Raw genomic sequence first — 24213 nt, forward strand, 5'->3', positions numbered from 1 at the left:
CTGAGGGCTGGGTCCTAACACTGAGCAGGACCTGGAGTCCCAGACCATGCTTGTTTTAATGACGTATCCTAGAAGTCTACAGATGGCCAGGCCGGAAGAAAGGAGCTCCAGAGCACAGGCAGGGCAACAGACCTCTCAGCCCTGCCGCTTCAGACCTTGCCCTTTGACCTCTGAGTACTCTGTGTTGGTTTCCTTTCAGTTCTCCAAACTGCTCCTGATCAGAAAAGCTGCCCAGATTCAGAAGCAGAATCCAACAAGGGCCATGATGAGACTTTAAGGAACTTCTCCACTGAAGCCGGCACAGATTGGTGAGTCAACTCTCTTTCTTTCTTTCTTTCTTTCTTTCTTTCTTTCTTTCTTTCTTTCTTTCTTTCTTTCTTTCTTTCTTTCTTTCTAAAAGTGTCTGAAAAGCCTGAAGCCCAGACTGACCTCAAATTCAGAGAGTAGTCAAGGATGGCCTTGAACTTCTGAAGCTCCTGACTTTATCTCCCAAGTTCAAGGATTTTAAGTGTGCATCACCACATCTGTTTTATACAGTGCTGGGGTAAAAACCAGACCTTCATGCATATTAGGCAAGTACTCTACGAACTGAGCTACATCCCAAGTCCAGATAGGTGAGTCTTAGCCATATGAGTTCTGTTGTAAACCCAGGTGTTTCGTGGACCACAAAATACTCCTACCCCTATGTTAATATGGTAAGTTAGAAGGAGTGGAGCCGAAACATGTTTCCCTCATGTTAGAAGTCAGCATTCCATAGATAGAAGCCTTCATTTCATAAGGACAATCTGAATACAATCTTGATTTATTTAAAGAAGATTATTTAATTATATGTATTTATTTTCATGCGTGTGGGTGTTTCACCTGCATGTGTCTGTGCACCATGTGCATGAAGTGTCCATGGAGGCCACAAGAGGGCATCAGACCCCCCAGGACTGGAGTCACAGATGGTTGTTAGCTGCCACGTGGGAGCTGGAAACTGAATCCAGGTCTTCTGGAAGAACAGCCAGTGCTCCTAACAATTGAGCAATCACTCCGACTTCTAGCCTTTTTGAGTTCTCGTGGTAGTAAAACCTTTAATTAGCCCCCTTGGCTTAAAATTGTGGTTTTCAACTTGGGGCAACACAGTCCCAACATCATGGGACAGTTTTCAATGACTAAAGACAGCTTTGGTTATCCCAGTGTAGAGGGGGTGCTATGATACTACTGGAACCTAGGGGGAGGAGCCAACAACATTGCTATGTAGTCTACAGAAAAATAGCACAGTCTCCCAATGGATTGTCCAACATGAAATGTCAACGGCCCAAAAGTTGAAAACCCCTAGAAATAGGCACAAGCAAAACAAACAAACAAACAAACAAATCTAACTTCCAATACTGCAGCCCACACCCAGGTCCCCACAGACTCAGGGAACTCTGGAAAATGCCTAGACAACATCCCCTCCCCAGTAAAGTAAGTAAGTAGATAGTGGAGTGAATGGAGATAAGAAAATAAGAAATAGGTGATGGAGAAATGGAGAAGGAAGGGAAGGCAAATGGTTTGTGTGCTATGAATTGAGGCAGAACTGGAAACGTAAAGGCAGTTGCTATTCTTTCTCCTTGGGAAATGGTGAACCACAGTGTCCATCAATAGAGCCAGCAGGCCTATGCCTTCTTCCTGTGAGCAGGGCCTGCAGAACAGAGACCCACAACTAACTGGACATGTCCTGCTGTGTTTACGTCTCATCACTGGCCTATTTGCTAATCTCTCTAGTTGATTGTGGCGGAGGTTCAACCATGAAACTGGACAGTTTTACTCTGCTGTGTTTAACTTTGACCAGAGATTTATTTCCTTTGGACTCTTTGGGTTGGACAAACATTTGAAGACACCCAGAGCCCTGCAAGCTGTGTGGCCTTCCTGCAGCAGGAGCAAGTGCAATGCGCAAGTATGTGGTGGACAGACGATGGAAGAGAAAGGGAAGCAGAAGGGTTTGAGCACTGTGAAGAGAGGTAGGAGCAGAGACTCAAGGGTAGCCTGATGTGAGTAGCCTGCAATGCCCCCCCCCCCCCCCCGAGGCCATGGTAAAGTCCTGGCCTATGCTGCCACCGAGGGCCATGCCTGCGTCTGTGGCCATGCAGCAGTAGGGGTCTGTGTCAATGTCTGGGACCCATATCACACCCTAAAAGCCATGTGGACATCCCTAGTCTGAGCTACCATTTAGGGTCATGTTAATATCCGAGGGCTGTGCAGAGCTAGCCCCTCCCCTCACTACAGTACCAGGGAGAGCAGTGCTGCACCTTGCCTAGGCAGCCCAGGAGAGCTAATCCTGAGGGCACGAGCACAGGAGAGTTAGACCCAGCCCTCATCCACCATGTGGTGGCATAGGCAAGGGACAGATGCCCCCTCCCCCATCTCCTCCCTTGCCACCTGCCCAGCTGTGAAACGTAGCCCTAGAGACCCCAGGATATTTCAGACCTGCTCTTCCAGGCAGACTTCTAATATTGCTTCTCTCTGGAGAGGCTCCCAGGCTGCATTAGGTAGCCTACCAGAAGGAGGAAACAGCTAAAGGCAGGAGGGCACAATGACAACAGGAAGAACTAACTGGAGCGAAGCTTGTGACAAAACAAGAACAAAGCAAACAAAAAAGCTAATGAAAGAAACTGTTTTTAGTACACACACACACACACACACACACAGAGAGAGAGAGAGAGAGAGAGAGAGAGAGAGAGAGAGAGAGAGAGGGCGCTAACATCATGGTCCCTTCAATGAGGGAAGAAGGAAAGAGCCAGGAGGAGCTTATAGGAAGAGCCAGACACAATGAGACATAGTAGGGAGGATGAGGCAAGCAGGGATGTGCAGGAGCCATCTCTCCAGTTGCATCCAGTGCTCAGCACTAGGTCAGCCTTTTCCCGTATGCGTTCCACGTAGTTGATACACTAGTCATTTGCAGGCAGCATCACCCCGTTCCAGATGAGGAAGCTGAGCCCTGGTGACAGACAGAGTATATGGCTCTCAAAGGCTAACTCAGATGCCAGTACTGCAGATGTGCCCAGTGTGCTGGGCTAGTAGTGTCCATGAGGTCTGCGTTTGATCCCTGGCGCTACCAAAATTAAACAGAAGTGGTTAATTAATGAAAAGAAAGGGAAAAAAATTATAAATGTCTAGGTTAGCTTTATCAGACTTCCCATTGGCTGCTCTCCGTCAGCTGGTGTGGGGCGTGCAGTGTCATGCAGAGCTAAGAGGCAGGTCTGAGCCTAGGACCACTGTCTCCAGTAGCAACAATAGCTAATACTTGTTTATCATTTACATCTTCCTGGCTAAATGGGTTGCAGACAGTAAACTGCTCGAACAATGGAAGAACAGCACACTCTGGCATTTCTAACATTTAGAGATTATAAATTCTCCCAGATGCCAAATTACTACTCCAGGGCTTTTTCTGGTCTATCCGTGTTGTGTCTTCGCTTGTTGTGGCTTAAATCTTAAATCATAACCAGCTAAAGGAAGATACATCATGATTGGCATAAAACTGTCACTCTTAGACTGATGGAGAACAATCCGGCACTCAGTTCCTAGTCTACAGCCCCGTGGGAAAGGCGCTCCCACCCCTGGGTCATGAAATGGGTCAGGTTAGCAGGAGAGAAGCCAGACTTGACCTGAGAGTGGAAGTCAGTAGGTGCCATGTTGCATCTCAGCTCCATTTTCTGTGTGAACCAGTGATGGTATACAATGGACAACAAATCTTTTTAAAAAGTATTTCTGGGTTGTGGGTCTTGTTAACTGGTGGGAACCCTCCTACCATAATGCTAGGGAAAACCCCTTGATTGAATCTGACCTGTCTATGGCAAAACTCGGAGGCTTTCTATATGCATGCTCTCACTGCAGCCAGCCGGTTATGAAAGAGGGACCCACAGAGAGGAGGCGAGGGCACACATGTGGAGGGGCGGGGGCGCAGATGTTTCTGCGTAGCAGCAGTAACACACCGGAAAAACTGCTTCGCTGTGGACATTTCAGAGCGACTGGAACCTTCGTGATTCAGACAGCTAGAGGAGAGCCAGCATCTCACAAGAGGGGAATATGGGTGCATGTTTCTTCTGTGTGTCACCTTTGTAGCTGACCCCAGGATTAACGAACAAATGAGTCAGAGAAGTGGCCTTGCAGTCACCAGGGCCAACTGTGGGCCAGATTTCTATGTGGCCTGTGAGGTACAGATTGCCACATTGCTCGACAAACACTCTGTGCGGGAAGTCCGTTGTGGGAATACGCACCACAGCGCTGAGGACTAAAGAGAGTAAATCCTCCATCCATTTGCCACCGCAGAGACCTAGCTGGTATATTCACCTATTAGAGCAAGAGGGAAGTGATGCCATGGCGGAGAATGGAGTGAGCGATAGGCGTCTTCTTAGGAGGTACCTGTGACAGGGTAGACACTACATCTTACCTTATTTGAGTAGAACAAGAATTAGTTTTGGTGGCAGCCCAGGGTTCAAATCTTAGTCCAGCCACTTAGAGGCGTGAATAGACTTGGCGTGTTCCTTTCTTTCTCTGAACTTTATAATCCTAGACTTCAGAAAGGGAGACAGCTGGGACAGCTAGAGAAAATCTCTATGAAGGAGCAAGCACGGAGCCAGACACAACAACGAAGGCTGCTGAGTTGCTGGTCACGGCGACAGAAGCATTAGCAACCATGGTCGTAATATTAGCACTTAAAGCTGATGTGGGATGAGACAGATCTCTCTGCTTCAGTATAGTCCAGAATAAACATCAGGATTTCCACAACTCCAGGATCTTTGGCAGATGCTTTACTCTTTACTTTAACCTGACTGCCAAACTTCATCTGTGTTTCTGGTTCTGCACTCAGGGGCAAGTCCCAGATTGACTCCAGGCCCTGGACTCGCCCTCGCCCACGGGGCCAGATGCGACTAGCACACATGCCCACACATAACCTTCGAAGCCTCATTGTTAGGGGCTTCTTAGACTCCCGACTTGTTTAAGCTGTTAATTGGTCACATTTATTTCCAAAACCTTTGAAGCTAGGAATCGTATCGCCAGCTGAAAGGGCTTCAAGGAAGAAATCTGTTTTGCGTTATATTTTTCCTTGTGGATTTGCTTATGGCTGTACATAAATATTTATCTGAACTATTTCAACAAACCCTAAATCATCAGCGATCCTTCTGCGAAGGACCCTTTTAGAAGATTTGTGTATGCTGAGAATGTCAGCAATCTCTTTCTAGTACCAGATTCCAAGGACCAGAGGCCCTTTGCAAATATTTGGAGCTGTTGTGAGGTTTTCAACATGTCTTGTACTTTCCCGTTTCTGTGTCTCTCTTCATGCTAACCCTTCTGGATAGGATTACCCTGCCTGGCTTTTCTTTACCTGTTGACGTTTCACTTGTCCTCCAGAGTCTCAGTCCTGTGGCCCGTCGTCCTCCAGGGCCAAGAGCAGGCACACGCAGAAGAGAGTCCTGGACAGGAGAGACAGCAGGCTGTGGTCCAGCCGTAGGAAGTGTAGGGACGACGCAGGGGACAGTGAAGGGTCCAGTGGGAAGAAGGCCAAGGATGAGTGGGAGTGGAATGAAATAAACAGAACTATGATGGGCAAAGACATGTGGGGGGCATGGATTTGGGGGGCCTCACACACTGAGCAACAGCTCAACAAAACGGATACCTTCTACAAACTACGAGCCAAGCCTTTGACTATACGGCCGATCGACGTTTTGTTGTTCTCGTTGGTCATCCAAGAGTTTCCAGTTTTTGATTCATTTCTAACACACAAAATTAGAACTATTTCCGGCAAGAACTCACATTTCTGGTAGGGTTTTCTAGAACTTGGAGCAGAGTCGGGGCTGTCTTTTGCAGCTCCCTCCTGCCTGTTGCTCTGCCCATCCTTGCTTGGCCATGCCACCATCTGCATTGGGATGCTGCCCTCTCTGTCCTGGGGGCCTCAGCCAGGTAGTGGAGATGATTCAGGCTACCAGGCCGCCGACTCTGGAGTGAGACTGTCTCTGTCCAGGTCTGTGTCCAGCTAGCTCCGTGACTTTAGACAAGTATGCTTTTAATAATTTCACCTATCCCATATGATTGGTGTGGTAACGACCATGGTAGACATTTAGAGGATTGCCCGGCATGCCATAGGTAAACAAAAATATTAGCTGACATTGCTCTATCCCATGAGAGGCGGTAAACACCAGAGCTGAAGCTGCCACTACGACTTAGACTCTTTGGCCATAGCACGCGCTAAGTAGTTGATGAATGACTGCATTCTCCTACTTTCCGGTTCTATTAGGTTTGACTTCAGCACGCTAACCCACTTTTCATACGGCAAAGAGCCGGCTTTCTCTGGAAGTGCTAATGACATAAGGACGTGTCATTAAATTCATGCCACTTTTCAGAGATCCACCATCCATACTCAAAAAACAGACCCGCATTTAGAAAGCTATTTAGTTCGTGAGTTGTTTGTTTGAGCAGTCCGGCTGTTTGCTGGCAGCTAGCTGTCCATGATTCATTCCTCAAGTTAAAGTCAGTCGCTAGAGATCGGAGCGCAGGGACATCAGCACTGAGGAAGTCAGAGTGAGTATTTGACGGGATTTCTGGCCCTTTTTGATCCTATCCCCACCCCCTCCCCCTATGAGAGTCAGGGGTTTGGACTTAGGACCTCAGACAAGATGGACTGTTTGCAATGTTCCAATCCACTTCATATGTGTTGAAGTCGCATGTCACCCCACCTAGGCCTTCCCTGCTGTGTCCGGTTGACAGGAGCTTTTGTGGTTAGGTTAAGCTGCCCTATAGTACTATCTATCAGCAAAGTTGTTCTTGTGGGGACTCCCAAGGGCAACTGCCAACAAAGGCAACTCAGGAAAAATCTAACCTTCAAGAAGATTTATCTCACAGACACCCCTCATCCCTGGGCTGCACTAACACTCCCACCCTTCAGCGTCAGCACACAAAGTTAGCATCGTCATTTCAGGCCTGGGAAAGCGCCCTCTGCCTTGGCTTTGCTTCTCCACCACTTAATGCTGCCCGACCACTATCCTAGTTAAATGTGAGGCTCAAAGGAAGCCCTACCTGGAACTGCTTTACCAACACTGGAGGCTTGGAGCCGGGGAGAAGCTTTCTCTTATTCTAGAAATTTGAACATGGACATTGGGAGAAGACCCCTTCCCTCTGCACACCGAGGGGCGGCCATTCCGCTCTCCTCATTCTCTCATTCTTGTGAACTGCAGTTGTTTTGTTGTTGTTGTTGTTGTTTTTGGTTTTTGTTGTTGTTGTTGTTGTTGGTTTTGGTTTTTTGGTTTTTTGGTTTTTGGGGGGTTTTTTTGTGTAATTTATTCCCTGTCTGATTCTAAAATGGTGGACAGGGGGCTGACGGCTTCCTGAAGTGCGGCCTTCTTGTAGATCTGTACACTGGCTAGCTCAGTGCCCCTCTTAAGCCTCTTAAACAAGGGTGTCAGCTGATAGGAAAAAAAAAAAGCAACCCGTTTTTTTCTCCAGTGCTAACAATCAAACCCAGAACCTTGCTCACACCAAGCACATGCTTACCAGTGAGCCACATCCCAGAGCTCCCACACGCTCCTTTCCTCCCTCCCTCCCTCCCTCCCTCCCTCCCTCCCTCCCTCCCTCCCTCCCTCTCCCCCACTTCTCTTTCTCCCTTCATATAATTAACACCTCCATGCATAAACTTCTAGTCCCTACTCTAAAGGCAGTCTCAAATGATGACAAAATGTGCTTGGTCCTGGCTGCTTCTCAGCTCCTCCTCCCCTGTGCCCCGTAAGTGTACACAAGTCTGGCAGTTCAGTACCTGGCTCTTTTGTCTGTCTGCCTTGAGATCCTCACCACGTGCAGCCTGGGGGTAATGCTCTGTCAAAAACACACATCAGGTCCACTTTGAAAACTTTAAGAAAAGATACTCAAGTATTAGGTGTTATAAAAAATAATACTTTCCCTTCATATAAAAATGAACTTTATGTGTATGTATCCCACCACCAGTATTTAGGGATGTCAAGGTTACCATCGTACAGGCTGGAAAATGTATTAACTGTGCATATTTCCTAATTTTATTTCATTTTCTTCTTTGAGTTAGAAAGAAAAAAAAAACCTGTTAGTATTTAGTCCCAAATTCATTTTGTGACTCACAGAAGCTGACTCTTACCTGTGAGAACACAGATCCACCGAGATAGCTTCCATCTGTACTGTCCTAAGCAAGTGTTGGCCAGGAAAGTTGTTGAAGGCGATGGCATCGTGGCCTCTCTGTGTACATTTTAGTGACAACTCAGACTTGTCCCCTTCATCGTAGGGACCCACAGAATGGCCCGGGTTTGCTCTTTTCACTTGAATGGTTGAAGAGGGTGATGGAGAGCTTTGGAGAAACAGAGATTTGGTGAGTGTTATGATTGGGAAATCAGATAATAAACAGCCCACGACAGGACAACTCTAGTGGACAAGATCAACCCAGTCTAGATACCACCGGCAGCAGTACCTTCCTGCCTGCCCCTCCCCAGAGAGCCCTTTGTGTCAATGAGCACAGCCAGCCTCCTGGCTGCCTCCCAGGCCTCAGAGTGGGGCTATCATTTTTGTTTGCTTTGCAAATATCTTAATGGGAAGTGGTTCAACACCACCTATGGGTTAATCTGAGGGCTTCTGCCTGGCAGCTGTTGACTCTGCCAGCCACATGGCTGCTCTGCGGTGGAGGGAGCTGAGCTGGCGATCGCTACCCAGTGCCAGGTTGAGGTGTTTTCTTTGCCTATTGGATTTACAGACTGGCAGGAAGCACCTTGTTGCTCTTATTTTTAGTTTGTTCTTCTCAGGAGGGAGAGGCTGCTCTTGGCAGATCCCTGTGCTTTCACTCGAAGGCCAGGGTAGTTGCTGAGATTATTTTTACCATAATAAAGCATCTCTTTCCCCCAAGCTCATGCTTGAAGGATCTGTTTTACATTAAATGTGGTGATGGTGGAGGTGGGACTGTTGGAAGATCCAGCAGGCCAGCACATAGGGAGAACTCAGGGAGCCGCAGTCCTGTCTTCCCCTGGGATCTGAAGAGCTGGAGAGTTGCTTGGCATTGGCAGAACCCCACCCTGCTGCTCCGTCAGTTCTGAGAAAGCCCAGCTATGGCTTTTGTGCATCTAGAGGAGCCAAGCATGAGTCCCAGAGTGGCATGGCCAAGTCATGCCTCCCTAGATCAGTGGCTTCTGACGGTGACACAGACTATTTCCTTTTCCCTGCCTTCCCTCACTGGATTTTTTGGGCAGGGTGGGATGGTTCCCATGAAGAAAGATGATCCGTGGAGTGATCCAAATTTGGAGACAGCTTCCAAACACTGTGTGTGTAAACATGCAGAAAGGTCAGACCACTCTGAGAGTGAGCTGCCTGCTGGGGCAGTAGACTCTCCCTTGCAAAGTCTTGTCTTTTCTGGGGTTTTCACACAGACACTTAAGGGGTTTCTGAAGGCAATGGAGTCCTGGAGGTTACCCTCACAATCTTCTGACAGTAAAAACTTTATGAATCCACTCATCTTCTCAGGGCCTCAGTTTCCCCATAATTAAATGGTGGAGCAATTGGCACAACAGCTTCCCCTCCCCCCCCCCACACTCATATCAAGAAATAGTGTTAGTGTTATCTTGGCAGCATAGTTTTTCCTCTATGAAAGCCTTGATATTACACTTCAGTGTTGGTTACTCCAAATCCTTTAATAGGAAGCCAGTGCTAAATTCAGGAGAGTTTGAACAGTAAAATAAAGAATGATTTAAAAAAAAAAGAATATAACCCACTGAGTAAAAGGAATTCAGGAATCCACATTAATAGAAGGGGGAGAAAGGGGAAGTGAGGGTGGAAGAAAATTCTCCATTGCAATTAAAATGTGAAATAATAGATACAAATTTGATGATTGAAAATTGACATTTCCAGACCTTCAGCAAAGTGGCTGGATAAAAATTAAATAAAACAAAAACAAAAACAAGAACAGTAGTTTTCCTATATACAAGCAACAAATAGGCTGAAAAAGAAATTAGAGAAACTACACCCTTCACAATAGCCACAAAGGTCCTTAGTGTAACTCTAATCAAGCAAGTCAAAGACTTGAATGACAGGAATCTCAAGTCTCTGAACAGGGACATTAAAGAAAATGTCAGAAGACGGAAAGAACTCCCATGCTCATAGATCAGTAGGATTAGCACAGTAAAAATGGCCATCTTACCAAAAGCAATCTACAGCTTCAATGCAATTCCTACCAAAATACCAACAGACCTCTACAGACCTTGAAAGACCAATTCTAAACTTTATATGGGAAAAGAACCCAGAATAACTTTCTGGAGATATCTCCATCCCTGATTAGAAGCTATACTACAGAGCAGTAGTAATAAAAACTGCATGGTACTGGCATAGTAATGAACTGGTTGATCAATGGAATCAAATCAAAGACCCAGAAGTAAAGTCACATACCTATAAACACTTGATTTTTGACAAAAGAGCTAAAACCATGCAATGAAGGGGGAAAAGCATCTTCAACAAATGGTGCTGGCCTAACTGGATATCTACATGTAGAAAAATGCAAATAGATCCATATTTATCACCCTGCACAAGACTCAAGTCCAAGTGCATCAAAGACCTCAATATAAAGCCAGACACACTAAATCTATTAAAAGAGAAAGTGGAAATCAGCCTTTAATTCATTGGCACAGGGGAAACTTCCTGAACAGAATACCAACAGCTCAGGTTCTAAGATCAACAATTAATAGATGGGACTTCTAGAAATGAAAAAGCTTCTGTAAGGCAAAGGACACTGTCAGAAAACAAAAGAGCAGTCCACAGATTGGGAAAAGATCTTCACCAAAATATATAAAGAACTCAAGAAATAAAACACCAAAGGGCTAATATAAAAAATATATAAAGAACTCAAGAAATTAAACAACACCAAACCAAATAATACAATTTAAAAAATGGGGTACAGAGCTAAACAGAGAATTCTCAACAGAGGAATCTGGAATGGCCAAGAAGCACTTAAATGTTCAACATCCATAGTCATCAGGGAAATGCAAATCAAAACGACTCTGAGATTCCATCTTACACCCACTAGAATGGCTAAGATAAAAAACTCAAGTGACAGCACATGCTGGTGAGGATGTGGAGAAAGGGGAACACTCCTCCATTGCTGGTGAGAGTGCAAACTTGTACAACCACTTTGGAAATCAATGTGCCACTTTCTCAGAAAAGTAGGAATAGCTCTACCTCAAGACCTAGCGATACCACTCCTAGGCATATTCCCAAAAAGTGCCCTACCATACAACAAGGACACTTGTTCAAACTATTCTCATAGCAGCTTTATTAAATAATCTATCAATTAGATATCCTTCAATGGATAAAGAAACTGGTACATTTACACAGTGCAATACTACTCAGCTATTAAAACCAAGGAAATCATGAAATTTGCAGGCGGATGGATGGATGGAGCTAGAAAAGATTATCCAAGGTGAAGTAACACAGATCCAGAAAGACAAACATGGTATATACTCACTTATAAGCAGATTTTAGCCATATAGTACAGGATAAACATACTACAATTCACAGACCCAAAGAATATAAGTGACAAGACAGAGTAGACTTCTGGGAGGATATGGGATGACTCTAGTTGAAACTCCTAGTAACAGAGGTCGTACAGACGGAAGAGGACAGCTTCTAACTAGACAGGATTCCTAGTGGAGGGAGAGGAACACCAACCCACCCACCAAAACTTTGATCCAAAATTTACCTTGCCTACAAGATGTGCAGGGATAAAGATAGAGCAGAGAATGAGGGAAGGTTCAACCAATGCCTGGCCCAACCGGAGACCCACCTAACGGGAGAGAGCCAACCACTGACACATTAACAATACTCTGCTATGCTTGTAGACAGGAGCCTAGTATAGCTGTCCTCTGAGAGGCTCCACCCAGCAGCAGATCAAAGATATGGAAACTCACAGCCAAACTTTGGGCGAAGCATAAGGAGTCTTGTGGAAAGGGGGGGAGGGGCAGGATAGAAGGACCTGGAGGTGACAGCAGCTCCACAAGACCAACAGAGCCAACTCACCAGGGCCCAGAGGGCCTTGTGGAGACTGATGAACCAACCAAGTACCGTGCATGGATTGGAACTAGGCTCCCGACCCAGATGTAGCTGATGGGCAGCTCAGGCTTCATGTGGGTCCCCTAGTAAGGGAGATGGGGGGAGGGGCTGTCTCTGACATGGACTCTGTTGCCTGTTTGAGCACCATAGTCCCTGTGGTGAGACTGCCTCACCAGGCCACAGGGGAAGAGGATGCGCTCAGTCATGATGTGAGTTGATGGAACTGGGTGCGTGGGTAGGCAGGCTCCCCTTTTCCGCTGAATAGGGAAAGGGGAGGGGAAAAGAAGGAGGGAGGTTGGGTCTGGGAGGAGCAGACGGAGGGAGCTACAGTTGGCATGTAAAGTAAATAAATAATTAATCTAAGAAAAGGAAATTGACATTTCCAAATACCAAAATGATCACTGCCCTAGGCAAGCAGTAGGCAAAAGACTAGGGAACAGCAAGCTATTTTCATAATGTCAGAATGCATCCCCACAAGAAAGTTGTAAAAGGACACAGAAGCCACTGTGACCAAATGACAGCATCACAGTGAAGGAGCCACCGGGCCACATGGATGCGAACAGCCCCTGAGGACAGCGGCTTGTCTGTGGATTTCCTGCCAAATGAGCATGACCTGGATTTAATCCTGAGGAAACAGCAGACAGACCCCAACCGAGGAGTCTGTTGGAAGATGACCACTGAGAAGCTCTCCCAGCTGGAAGGAGACATAACCGAAAGTGACGCCCGATCCAGGGTTTCTTCTGCCGCAGAAGTTGTCACTGGGATATTTTGCAAAATTAGAACACTGTAGAGTGGTCACAGACTCTTGTTACTAACATGAAATCTCTGATTTTAGTCACTGCACTCTGGTCAGAGAACATCATTCCTTTTGAGAAATAGATACTAGAGCAGAGTGTCCGGTTTCGCCAAGGGTTCATGTGTCTGTCTGTGCTGAGAAGGAGAAAGACATAGCTAGTAGGTGTGCTGCAATGGTCCGATGTTCCCGCATCTCTTGTAGAAATTCAAAGCTTAGTAAAAGCAAAATTACAATTAAAACCCAAGTCAGTTCCCCTTCCTCTCTTGAACTCACCAGCCTCTCTCTTCAGATTTGTAACCTTTTCCGTCACTCTTGCTAGGTTCGTATAACATCTAAGTTGCTCTAGTACCACTGGTTTGGGTTTTCAAAGATAGAATCTTTCTGTATAGCCCTGGTTATCTTAGAATTCACTGTGTAGACAATGCTAGCGGAGATCTGTTTGCCTCTGGCTCCAAGTGCCGGAATAAAAGATGTTTACCAACATGCTTGGCACTAATTTTAAAGTGCTAAAATTGTGACTTCCCATAGGTCAACCTATAAGCTACTTCAAGATCCACCCAGCACCATGCTGAGGGAGGGGGGTGAGTGGCTACAAAGGGGTGGAGGCAGGAATGGCTCCTGTGTCTAGGAGTTCAAGAACAGACTGAACAACAAAGTGACAACTTTTGGAAGACAAAACCTACTCAAAGGAAGAGCTGAGGTGACAGCTGCTTGGAGGCCTTGTCACTACCTCCCCTTTGCCATTTCCATGTTTAGGGATTTTTCTCTCAGGAGTAAACAGTACATATTTCAACAGGAGATACTACACTTTCTTACATTTTTGCTTTGTTTCTAATTCCTGGCCACACGCATCTCTTGATTTAACTCTTTTAAAAATCAATAGTTGTTTTCTTTGCCTAAAAACACAAACTTCCTCCTAGATAAGCAGGAGTTTTAATTTACATCTTCTTGTTCGTGGGATGGAAGTGGTGACTTCATCTTCTTGTTGATGGGATGGAAGTGGTGACGTCATCTTGGCTGTGGAAGTACAGGGTGCCCGCTTACAGTTGACACTTAGGAAAGCAACAAATGCTTCTTTTCATATAAACACGCTGCAGGAAGTATTTGAAGATACTTAAGGAATGAATCATTCCTTATTTGAAATTCACATTTGACTGGATATCTAGCTTCTGTTTCACCTGGAAACCACTGGTAGCCCAAGTAGTTTCGAACTAATTATGAATCGTGTGTATAGCGTAAGGAGGCGCCCTGACGTGTGCCCTGAGCGTTTACTAAGTGCTTGCACACGCTTCTGGCTTTAGTATGGGGATGAGTGAGGGGACCCTACCAGGTCCTCAGTTCTCTCCAGGCACCAAGGGAACTGCTTCTGTTCTCTGGTGCCCCCCCCTCCTACCTTGTCCCAACTCCAGTGCTGAGTGAAGCCTTGTTCTGCCAGACTATGGCTGTCAGACAGACAGGGCTGTGTACTTCCGGGTCCTAGTCATTGGTCCTATCCCATTCCTTTCCTCAGCCGGAGGCCGGGAGGCTGATTAATAGTCCACGGTAGCTTTCCGCGTGGCTGCCAGAGGAGTGTCACGTGTCCACTAAGACACCTTTGCCATCAGGATGAAGAAAAACCTTCTGCTCCCACGTCAGGCTCTTACAGTGACAGCTGCCTGCAGTAAAATAATGCAGGAGAGGGGAGGAAAGAAAAGAAAGGAGAATGCAAGAGCTAGCAAGTCAACACTGTAGGCTCACGGTTGGAGAAATGCAATGGAGTGAGCAAATATGATCATGTTTAAAAGCCTAGTAGCGGGGCTGGAGAGATGGCTCAAAGGTTAAGGACACTGATTGCTTTTCAGAGGTCCTGAGTTCAATTCCCAGCAACCACATGGTGGCTCACAACCGTCTATAATGTGATCTGATGCCCTCTTCTTGACTGCAGGTGTACATGCAGGCAGGCAGAGCACTGTATACATAATAAATAAATAAATATTAAAATAAAAAATAAAAGCCTAGTAGGAGTCAGGAAAATAAATAAATAAAAGCCTAGTAGGAGTCAGGAAATTAGTTCACAAACCTAACTGGTACTGACTTAAAGCAGCAGCATATGAAACATTTATTAGCTCTTGGAGCCCCTCAGATAAACTCGTCCTTGAGCCGTGTTCTAAAACAGAAACATAAGTCTATTTTAGAGCAATCACATATCCACATGTTTAATTATAGTTTGCACATCCAATTCCTTTGGCAGCCATTCTGACTGGAGAGGGATATGAGATGTGTGTCTCCATATTTTTATAAAAAGTGCTGAGTGTCCAAAAACAAATGAGAAAATCTATGCCTGGGATTCCTGTACCAACCACGGGGGCCAGAGACATAAAGGGCCACCGGGGTTTGTCAGCTTAGCTACAAGTTCAAATGAGAGCTCTTGTCTCAGAGGAATAAAGAGAGGATGGCTGGGCAGGACATCTATGGCTTCTCCTGGCCTTACGCTCTGTTGAGCAGAGTGGACCTGGGAAAACAGGGTCTCAAAACGAGATGAGCTAAAGTATTGTGTAACAGCCGACTCTGTTCAGAACATCGGACAATCTACACTCCGAGGGTTAAGAAGTGTCAGCTGAGTAAAGTGTACACTCAGAAGGGCAAGCCCCATGTGGCATAAGAATAATAACAGCTGAGGTAAACTCACTTCTATCCGCCACACCTGGGAGAAACTTGAAAACACATTCCAAGAATAATTCTGTGTTTTGAAGAAACCAAGGTCACAAGACCTCTTGTTTTCTTGGAGATTTCTTACAAGCATTCAGAATTCTCACAGGACTCTATTCTTGAACTGTGTGCCAACACACCCACGCGGGCACATGCACCTGTGCATATACCACACATACATATAACACACACATACACACACACACACATCATCATCATCATCATCAAAGAAGCCTGGAGAGGCTCCACCCACCTAGCTCTAGTTCACATAAATATTGCCAGTCTCAAGTCTGCACAGGGTCTTCAACAAGGGACACAGTCCCCCAATGTCACCCCTTTACATAGCTCCATTTTCCTTTGTGGCTTGATTGTATTGGAACCACTTCCACGCTCTTCCTTCTCATGGTAAGACCCTCCATAAAGAAAGCCGTACGGTGTATGTTATGTGAAACCTGCATCCCTCCAGGGGTCACAGAGACCTACTCTGTTCACACAATCCACCTGGAGCACTTCGTCTGCAGGGTTGTTCAATAGTTGCTCCTCAGCAGCAGGAAATGGACCTCTTACTAAGAGTCCCTTCTGTCCCCTGTCAAAGGAACAGGGACAGTTTGCTGGCTGTGTTGAGGAACCTTCCTCCCAGGACTGCCGTCTGAGGAGCAAGCCTGTCAGAACATGGCTGCAGCCTGCCCTGCTTTAAATTAGCCTATGTTTTCAAGTGTGCAGCACTAATGCGTGCCTCAATTTGTTTAGGCGCCAATAAAGCTGTAATTGATGCAAGGTAAGATGTAACTTTAATCAGAATGAATAAACAGCACACAAAGAAGCAGTTTAAATGAAGCTTAGGAGGCAGAGACTCAACAGGCAGCTCGTGTGTCTCGACTCTCCTCTGAAACAAGACAGTAGCAGTCAATCCCTGATGCGGGACAAGGCCAGCTGTCAGACCAGCCGGCTGATGAGCCTGTTTCCTCCACCATCACCTTCCTAACTCTTTAGTCTCCAGAATAATTGACCAGCTAGCGAGGGAACAAATATGGTCTAATGTGCTGCTCCTTGCAACCATCACGTCCTGACATCCTGCTTTTCAAGTACGACTCTATAAGTTTGGCTGGTGTCACTCTGTTACCCACCCCCCCCCCTATAATTCCTCAGTGAACTGACAAATTGAATTTCAGAGCCTGTGGAGCTGAGGCCCAGACCCTAGCCCACAGTGACTCCCCACCGTGCTACCAGTACGGCATGACGGAGCCAGCTGGCTTCGTGATCTTCGCTGCAGAAGAAAGATGGCGGGTGCTCTGAAGAAAGTGTGGAGAGAGAGAGCCAGCCTCTGCACTGGCCCTCATCTGTTACGTGAGAGAATCAGACACCAGCCTCTTTATTTGTGCCCCCTCAGGCAGACAGATACCCAGAAGAAAGGTTCTCATTGGTGGCTGGGGTTTCCAGCCGCTCTAGATCACACAGTTAAATGCACCAGATGCATCGAGGAGCTGAGCCTGGAGGCGTCTGCAGGAGATATTAGCCATGCTTCTGAGGGGCCCAGATGCCCCGGATATGTGGGGAATGATGGAGCTTCATAGCCCTTTGAAAACAGATTCATTGGTTTGTGAATCCTAACAGAGATTGAAGACTATTTTTTTTTTGACGTGTGTGTGTGTGTGTGTGTGTGTGTGTGTGTGTGTGTATGTGTGTGTGTAGATTCAAAAAGAAGTATCACAGCACTGGGGAAATGGCTAAATGGATAAACGGCTTCCTGTGAAAATGTGAGGACAGATTCTAATCCCTAGGACACACATAAACCCCAGGCAGCTTGGTGGCAGAGAGGCAAGGGACCTGGAGCAAATGCACCGGCTAGACTTGCCAAATTAGCTTGCTCCGGGTTCAGTGAGGGACTCTGCTTCAGTAAGTAAAATGGAGAATGGTCAAGAAGGATAGCCATGGCGAACCACTAGCCTTCCCCCCCCCACATGCACACATATGCCTATACTCATGTGAATATAAAACAGTACATATGTAAACGTGCAAAAGAAACAAACCAATATCATATTTTAAAAATGAAGAATCTCTTTATTAGTTGTCCAAAGGTCAAATTTTTCAAGTTTTTCTGAGAATATCCTTTGCGCCTTTTTGTCCAGGCTAGGATCCAATCTAATGTGTTTTATCACCGTAATAGAAAAGCAATGCACATGTTCACAAACACACATACACACAAGTGCACACATGAGAAAGAAAGGAATAAAGAAGCTAATAAAGTCACTGTGATGGAGTCAAGCTTGTCTTATCCATTTGCATTTTTAGTTAGTTAATTAATTTGTGTGCTGTGTACTTGCATGTGTGTGTGTGTATGTCTATACATGTGTAGAGGCCAGAGACCAACATCTTCTTTAACCTCTTCTCTATCTTTTGTTTAAAAAAGAAGAGTTATTTATTCAATGTGTATTTTTTTTTTTTTACTCATGTGGATGGATGTACACTCTGTGCGTGCCTTGTATCCTCAGCGGCCAGAAGAGGATATCAAATGCTTTGAACCTAGAGTCACAGATATTTGTGAGCCACCGTGTAGGTGCTGGGAATTGAAACCAGCTCCTCTGGAAGAAGCAAGTTGCCTAAACCCAGCCCAATGCACCTTGTATTTTGAGGTGGGGTCTCCCACCAAACCGGGAGCTCGCTGCCAAGTCACCTGTCCAGCAAGCTCCATGGATCCCCAGTGTCTTTCTTCCTAGCACTGAGGTCACCCTTACATCTACTCCAGGATCAAACTCAGGACTTGATGCTCACAGAGTCAACACTTTACCAACCGAGCCATCTTCCCCACCCTGACTTGCCCCCATTCTTTGAAAAAGCAAAGTGGCAACTGGGAAGATGGCTCAGTGGGTAAAACTCTTGCCATGCATGCCTGAGGACTGGAGTTTGGAACCCACATAAAGGCTCATGCGTGACAGGCACTTGTAATTCCAGCACCTGGGAGGAAGAGACAGGCCATCCCCAGGCAAGCTGACAAGCTAGATTAGCCAGCACTGGCAGGCTCTAGGTTTAGTGAAAGCAATTGAGGAAAACAACTGAAGTCAACTTTGGGCTTATATACACAAGCGCACATGTATGCCCACACCTGCAAACACACACACACACACACACACACACACACACACACACACACACACACACACACACACCCCAGATGCAGATGTGAACAAAAAGATGTGCACGTTAAAAATCCTTTCTTAAAAAGATTTCCCTTTTTGTTACAGTGCATCGCACAGTCCATGAAAGTTGGATCTGGAGCCGGGGCTGGCGCTAATGTCTAGGGGAGGTTACCCTTTCATTTCCCCTCTCAGAATTCTTCCATGCTTATTAGATTCTCTGGGAAGAAATCTGCTTAACTTTGTTCAGTCAAGTACTTTCCAGTGTATCTGTCTGGGGACAGTACTTCCTCCGAAGCTCTGCCTTTTTCAAGTCAAGTAACAGTGTACACACTGTATTAAGTGCCTTAGAGTCTTCCAAAGGCTTGCAGTGGGGAGTCTGTTGGTTAGCTGGCCCAGGGAGAGGCGGGAGGCATCTATCTGTACCAGCCTGAAAGGCCTGGTGGAGCTGGGCAGGTGCTCAGGACACTCAGATTTCTGCCCTGGGGTGGGAAAGGTAGGCAGCAGAGGCCTGGCAGCAATCCTAGGGCCACACTCTCTTTCCAGGGTTTTCCATGAAGTTCACCAGCACTCTGAGGAACATAAGAAGACCTTGGGTGCCACCAGGACTTGGACTAGGCACGAGGGAGTCTCTTGAACCAGTGTCCAGATTGTAGTGGGGGCGCACTGGGCCAGAGGGGGGGTGGAAGACTTGGAAATCCGGAAGTCATGGGTCAGTAATTGATAGATATTCTCCACTGATGAAATCGGCCCAGCCAAGCCAAATTAGAATGTGTAAAGTCTGTTTGTTGGGAGCAACTCACAGGCAGGTTCACCAGTCCCAAGGAATAAGGGTAGGGAAGTCACCACACAGACGGGAAGACAGAAAAGTGGAGGTTGGGGGACACACAGAGAGAGAAATCGTACCACAGAGGAGGGAGAGAGAGAGAGAGAGAGAGAGAGAGAGAGAGAGAGAGAGAACCAGCCAAAATGTCTTGATTATATAGTGAGCTCCCTCTCTGGGGGAGAGGAAACCTCGGCCTGGTCTGCAAAGTCCAGGGTAGAGGGCTGGGTAGGCCTGCCATGCCCTGTAACTGGTAGGGACTGAGGGATGCTGGGAGAAACTGGAGGCCAGGTCTATTTTGGTTAAGTAGGCACCTCAGCCACTGGTCCCTGGTCTGAATCATAACAATAATGTCTAGGAAGTATGAGGTATTCACCAGGATACCTAGGGAAAACCTTTATCTTTCTGAATCTTATTACATTGTAAAAAAAAAAAATAATTAAATAAAAATGCTTGGTTCCAATGGTTGTGAAGATCTTAATAGAGATTAAAGAACATTTTTTAAAACCAGAAATCAACATAAATACTAGCTAACTTAAATTGACTGTTAATGATTTTCCTGACCTTACATTTCGGGATTTACCTGACTTAGTCTAACATTTGCTAAATACTCACTGTGTCCCAGGCACTGAGATGGGTGCTGATAAAGAATGTGGAAGGCAGCCTCTCTGACCCCTGACCTTTATGAGGGAGGTGTGTGATGCTAAGTAAGGACAGTCCCTTCTCCCAGGCCTCGTATCAACTTGGTGAAGTCTGTGCAAACCTGGCATTGCTCACTCACCCCGCAACTTTAAAGGGGACAGTTTCCAGGCCTTAGGACTTAGGTGAGCTGTGGATCTGTTGGACTACACAGTGACAAGGCCAGTCGGATGCATTTCTTTACACAGACAGTGTACTTTTAACCAAGTCCTGGCACAAGATACAACGGAAGCTGAGGGAATGAGCTTGTATACCTTTTGGGGGAAGGAAAACAACTTTTTTTTTTCAACAGTAATCCCATTAATTTTTTTTTATTATAACTTCTAAGCCCTTAAAAAGAAAACTATAATTTTTGTTTTCCTTTTAGGCCTCCACAAGCCCAGAGTTCCCCAACAGGCTGTGATGTTACCTCAGGACATGTGGATAAGGCTGATGCTGAGGTAAGCCGGTACCCTTCCTTGGGGATGCTCCAAGTGCTTGGGGTGGAACGCCTGTCTGTGACTGCCTGGCCTGGCCATCCAAACATGAAACGTAAGAGTGATATTTTGAAGCTTTTTTAGACAAAAGGCCTGCTAAAGAACTTGGTTCCGTGGAGAGCCAGGGAGGTACAGTGAGGAGAGAATCAAAAGCCTGGAAATTTGCTGCTGAGCATAAACGCCGGCCGCTCCCCGAGGTGATTTGCTGAGTGCTCAGCTCTGCAGCTGGTGGAGCCTCTCTCTGAGAGAGGACCTGAGGTTCTCTGGTAGCACTTTGATACCCTGCTTGAATGCAGCACGTGAAATGGAGGCGTCTCTCTGTGACTCGGAGCCCACAGCAGGCTTTGAAGTCTGATCCAATTTTTTGCTGCCTCCTATTTGATGTTGAAAGGGTGAAATGAAGAAAATGTACAGTTTTTGCCAGGAACTCTGCTGAGCATATGTAAGATTAAGAAAAAAAGTACAACAAAATCCTTTGGATGCTGTTTTTAGAAATGGCAGATTAATACCTTCCGATAGGTTTTCTTGTTTCTCCTCTTAAGGATAAAAATTAAGTAACGATGAGAATTAGCACATTTTTTTTCTTTTTTTCTGTCCTGAACTGTAAGTGACTTAATCAGGAGGTTTGGTGCAGAGGAAGAAATAAATGAATGAAGAAAAAGGTATTGCAGGTTGGCTCCTAATTGTCCCAGGGGAGGACTGTCACTCAGTTCTATGAGACCCAAGGAGCATACAAATACCATCTGTATTGTCAGGGGCAAGGGCCCCTCAGTCTCATGAAAAGTGTGTCCTTAAGATTGCTTCATCAGAGAATAAAAATGGCATTTCTCCCACTGGATCTTTTGGTAGCTCTCAGTTGCTGGAACGGATGTGCCATCTTCCAGGACGTGTCACACGGACCCAGCTCTCCAAACACTGAGCCTCTGTGAAGGTCCTCTCAGACCTGGTAAGGAAGCCGTTCAAAATGCGTGTAGTTCGGCCATTTGTACACGGGTCTATAGCCTAGTGAGTCGTTTGTGCAAGCCTATGTAGACGTCAGGACCCAATTGGACAGCAAGACGATGTACTGTTAACAGGAAGCCATAAAGACCAGGAACAATATTTATATTAAAAAGTAGTAGTTTTAAGATTGGTGTGGCGGCACCATGCCAGGCTTAGGAGGTGGAGGCAGGCAGATCAGACTTCATAACCAGCCTTGGTTACAGCAAGGCTGAGGCCAGCATAGGCTGCATACGGTGCTTAAATGAAAATCAAAGGACCATAATTCTCCCATGAAAGCTGCAAATTATGAAACTGTTCCAAACCTCTTTTGTTAAAGCAAAGATAAAGAGATATCTAGATTGAAGCAGAATTATTCAAGGTCAAAAATCTCTGGCTTAGAAGCGAATCTGGACTTGGAGAATACTTCTGTGCACTGGATAGTAAGGCCAGTCCGCTAGCCAAAGACAGACGTCTCACCATTTGTCTTGGGTGCCAGTGACTTCTGGTCCCTTTACAAAACTCCCAGTACTCAGGAGGCAGAGGCAGGCGGATCGCTGTGAGTTTGAGGCCAGCCTGGTCTACAAAGTGAGTCCAGGACAGCCAAGGCTACACAGAGAAACCCTGTCTCAAAAAACCAAAAACAAACAAACAAACAAAACAAAACAAAACAAAAACCCAAAACTCCTTGCTCTGGAATAGGGTAGAAATCAGTTTCAGGCTTGTGGGCGGTACTTCTGAGAGGGAAAGTGTGCAGAATGATTGTAGCAAATATTTATCAACACAAACAGCCCTAGTTCAAGGGGGGACATCTTGGGGCTGGAGAGATGGCTTAGCAGTTAAGAACAGTGATTGCTCTTCCAGAGGTTCTCAGTGTGAATTCTGCTCACTACCATCTATAGCTCCAATTCCAAAGAGCCTGATACCATTCATTTCCTGACCTTTGTGAGCACTAGGCACACACATGGTGCATATATACATACATGTTGTAAAACACCCATTCACTTAATATAAAATAATAATAATAATAATAATAATAATAATAATAATAATAATAATAATAGAAAGAAAAGAAAGCTCTCCACTTCAAATATGAAGTTAGGCCCAATATCAGCCTGACCTGTTTTGCTGACAGGTATGGTCATTTCTCAACTCACTCCAAAATTCTCCTTTTCCTGTTTTTCAGTCAGTGAAAATGTAGCTTAGCGGGAAGGGGAAATGCATTTGAGTGTGTGCTGCCTTGCAGTCCACATGGAACCTCCACTCTTAGCAGGCAGACAGGATGTGTGCACTGTGGTTCTCCTTCCACATGGACAGCACAGTACATGATAACAACCCTTCACTCACAGTGTTTCCTCATAGCCAGGCAGTGGCCATGTTCTACTTTACAACACATGCCGTTCCCGGGTGTAGACAGGGCTTGGTTGGTTAAATGCTTGACTTACAAGCCCGAGGACCGAAGTTTGGTCTCCAGAACCCACATAAAGACACCAGGCCCCGAGGGAGGCAGAAACAGGAGGAGCCTGGGTTGGCTGCCCGTTGTCTAGACTAATTGATGAGCTCTAGGTCGATGAAAAATCCTGCCTCAGGGATGGTGGACAGCAGTCTTGAGAATAGCATAGAAAAGAGTCCCCTGGGTTACACAAATACATGCACACACACCCCTCTGTGCTTTAAAAATAAACAGAATACATGTAATCCCCCCATAATAAAAATACATGTTGTTGAGTAGCCAGAAGGACAGGTTTAAAGTCAGGCATCTCTTGATTCATAGCCCTGCCCTCTGTGTAATGTTAGCCAGCCCATGTAATATTGTTAACTTTTCTCATCGTTTTGATAAAGTGAGTCACGCAACTGTGGTGGGGCATGCTTTAAATTCCAGCCCTTGGGAGGCAAAGGCAGGCAGATCTCTGTGAGGTCAACTTAGTCTACATAGGAAGTTCCAGGCCAGCCAGGGCTACATGGTGAGACCCTGTCTAAAGAAGAGAAAACAAAACAAAACACTCCTGACAGAGAGCAACTTAAAGGACAAAGTATTCGTTCTTGTTCACAGTTGAAGGTAAAACAGAAAACAGTCCACGGTGGCGGTCAGGCATAGAAGCAAAAATATGAGGCAAATGGTCACAGAGAATACACAGTCATGAAGCAGAGAAGAGATGACTGCTGCTGCTCCCATGGGTTCTTCCTTTTTCCTCTCATTTTATTCAGTCTTGGACCCACGTGATGGTGTCCTGTGTTTCCAGGGTGACTCTTTCTTCTTTAGTTAAACTTCCCTAAAGCCACACCCCACCTTGCACTACTACTTCCTTTGTCTTTTAATCCAATCTTACGGACGATGGGAATCATCCACCCCACACAACAGCTCTACTGCAGTCTCCATGCGTGTGAACTGGGAGGGGCAGCAGTTACACGAGGAGGGCTGTGAAGGAACCATTGAGCCGGTGCTACTGAAGGAGGGCGTAGCACGCAGCCTGGCTCACAGCATGGGGTGCTCAGGGCTTGGTGACTTGCCATTTCTACAGAAGTGTCTGAGTGCTAGTGGCTGGTGGAGCCATC

General features: G+C 46.0%; 1 protein-coding gene across 1 annotated transcript in view; it reads left to right on the top strand.

Annotated features, from left to right (window-relative positions):
• Window positions 1-24213, top strand: part of MYO3B (myosin IIIB) — a gene marked incomplete at its 5' end in the record, with an annotated part of 203853 nt that overhangs the window by 95367 nt on the left and 84273 nt on the right. The window contains 3 exons of the mRNA XM_084798988.1: window positions 200-308; window positions 20571-20643; window positions 21529-21625. Of these exons, the coding sequence (XP_084655114.1) occupies window positions 200-308; window positions 20571-20643; window positions 21529-21625 (279 nt within the window). The remainder of the gene's footprint in view (window positions 1-199; window positions 309-20570; window positions 20644-21528; window positions 21626-24213) is intronic.

Source organism: Acomys minous, assembly GCF_964271855.1.
Source record: "Acomys minous genome assembly, chromosome: 10".
NCBI classification, from domain to species: domain Eukaryota; kingdom Metazoa; phylum Chordata; class Mammalia; order Rodentia; family Muridae; genus Acomys; species Acomys minous.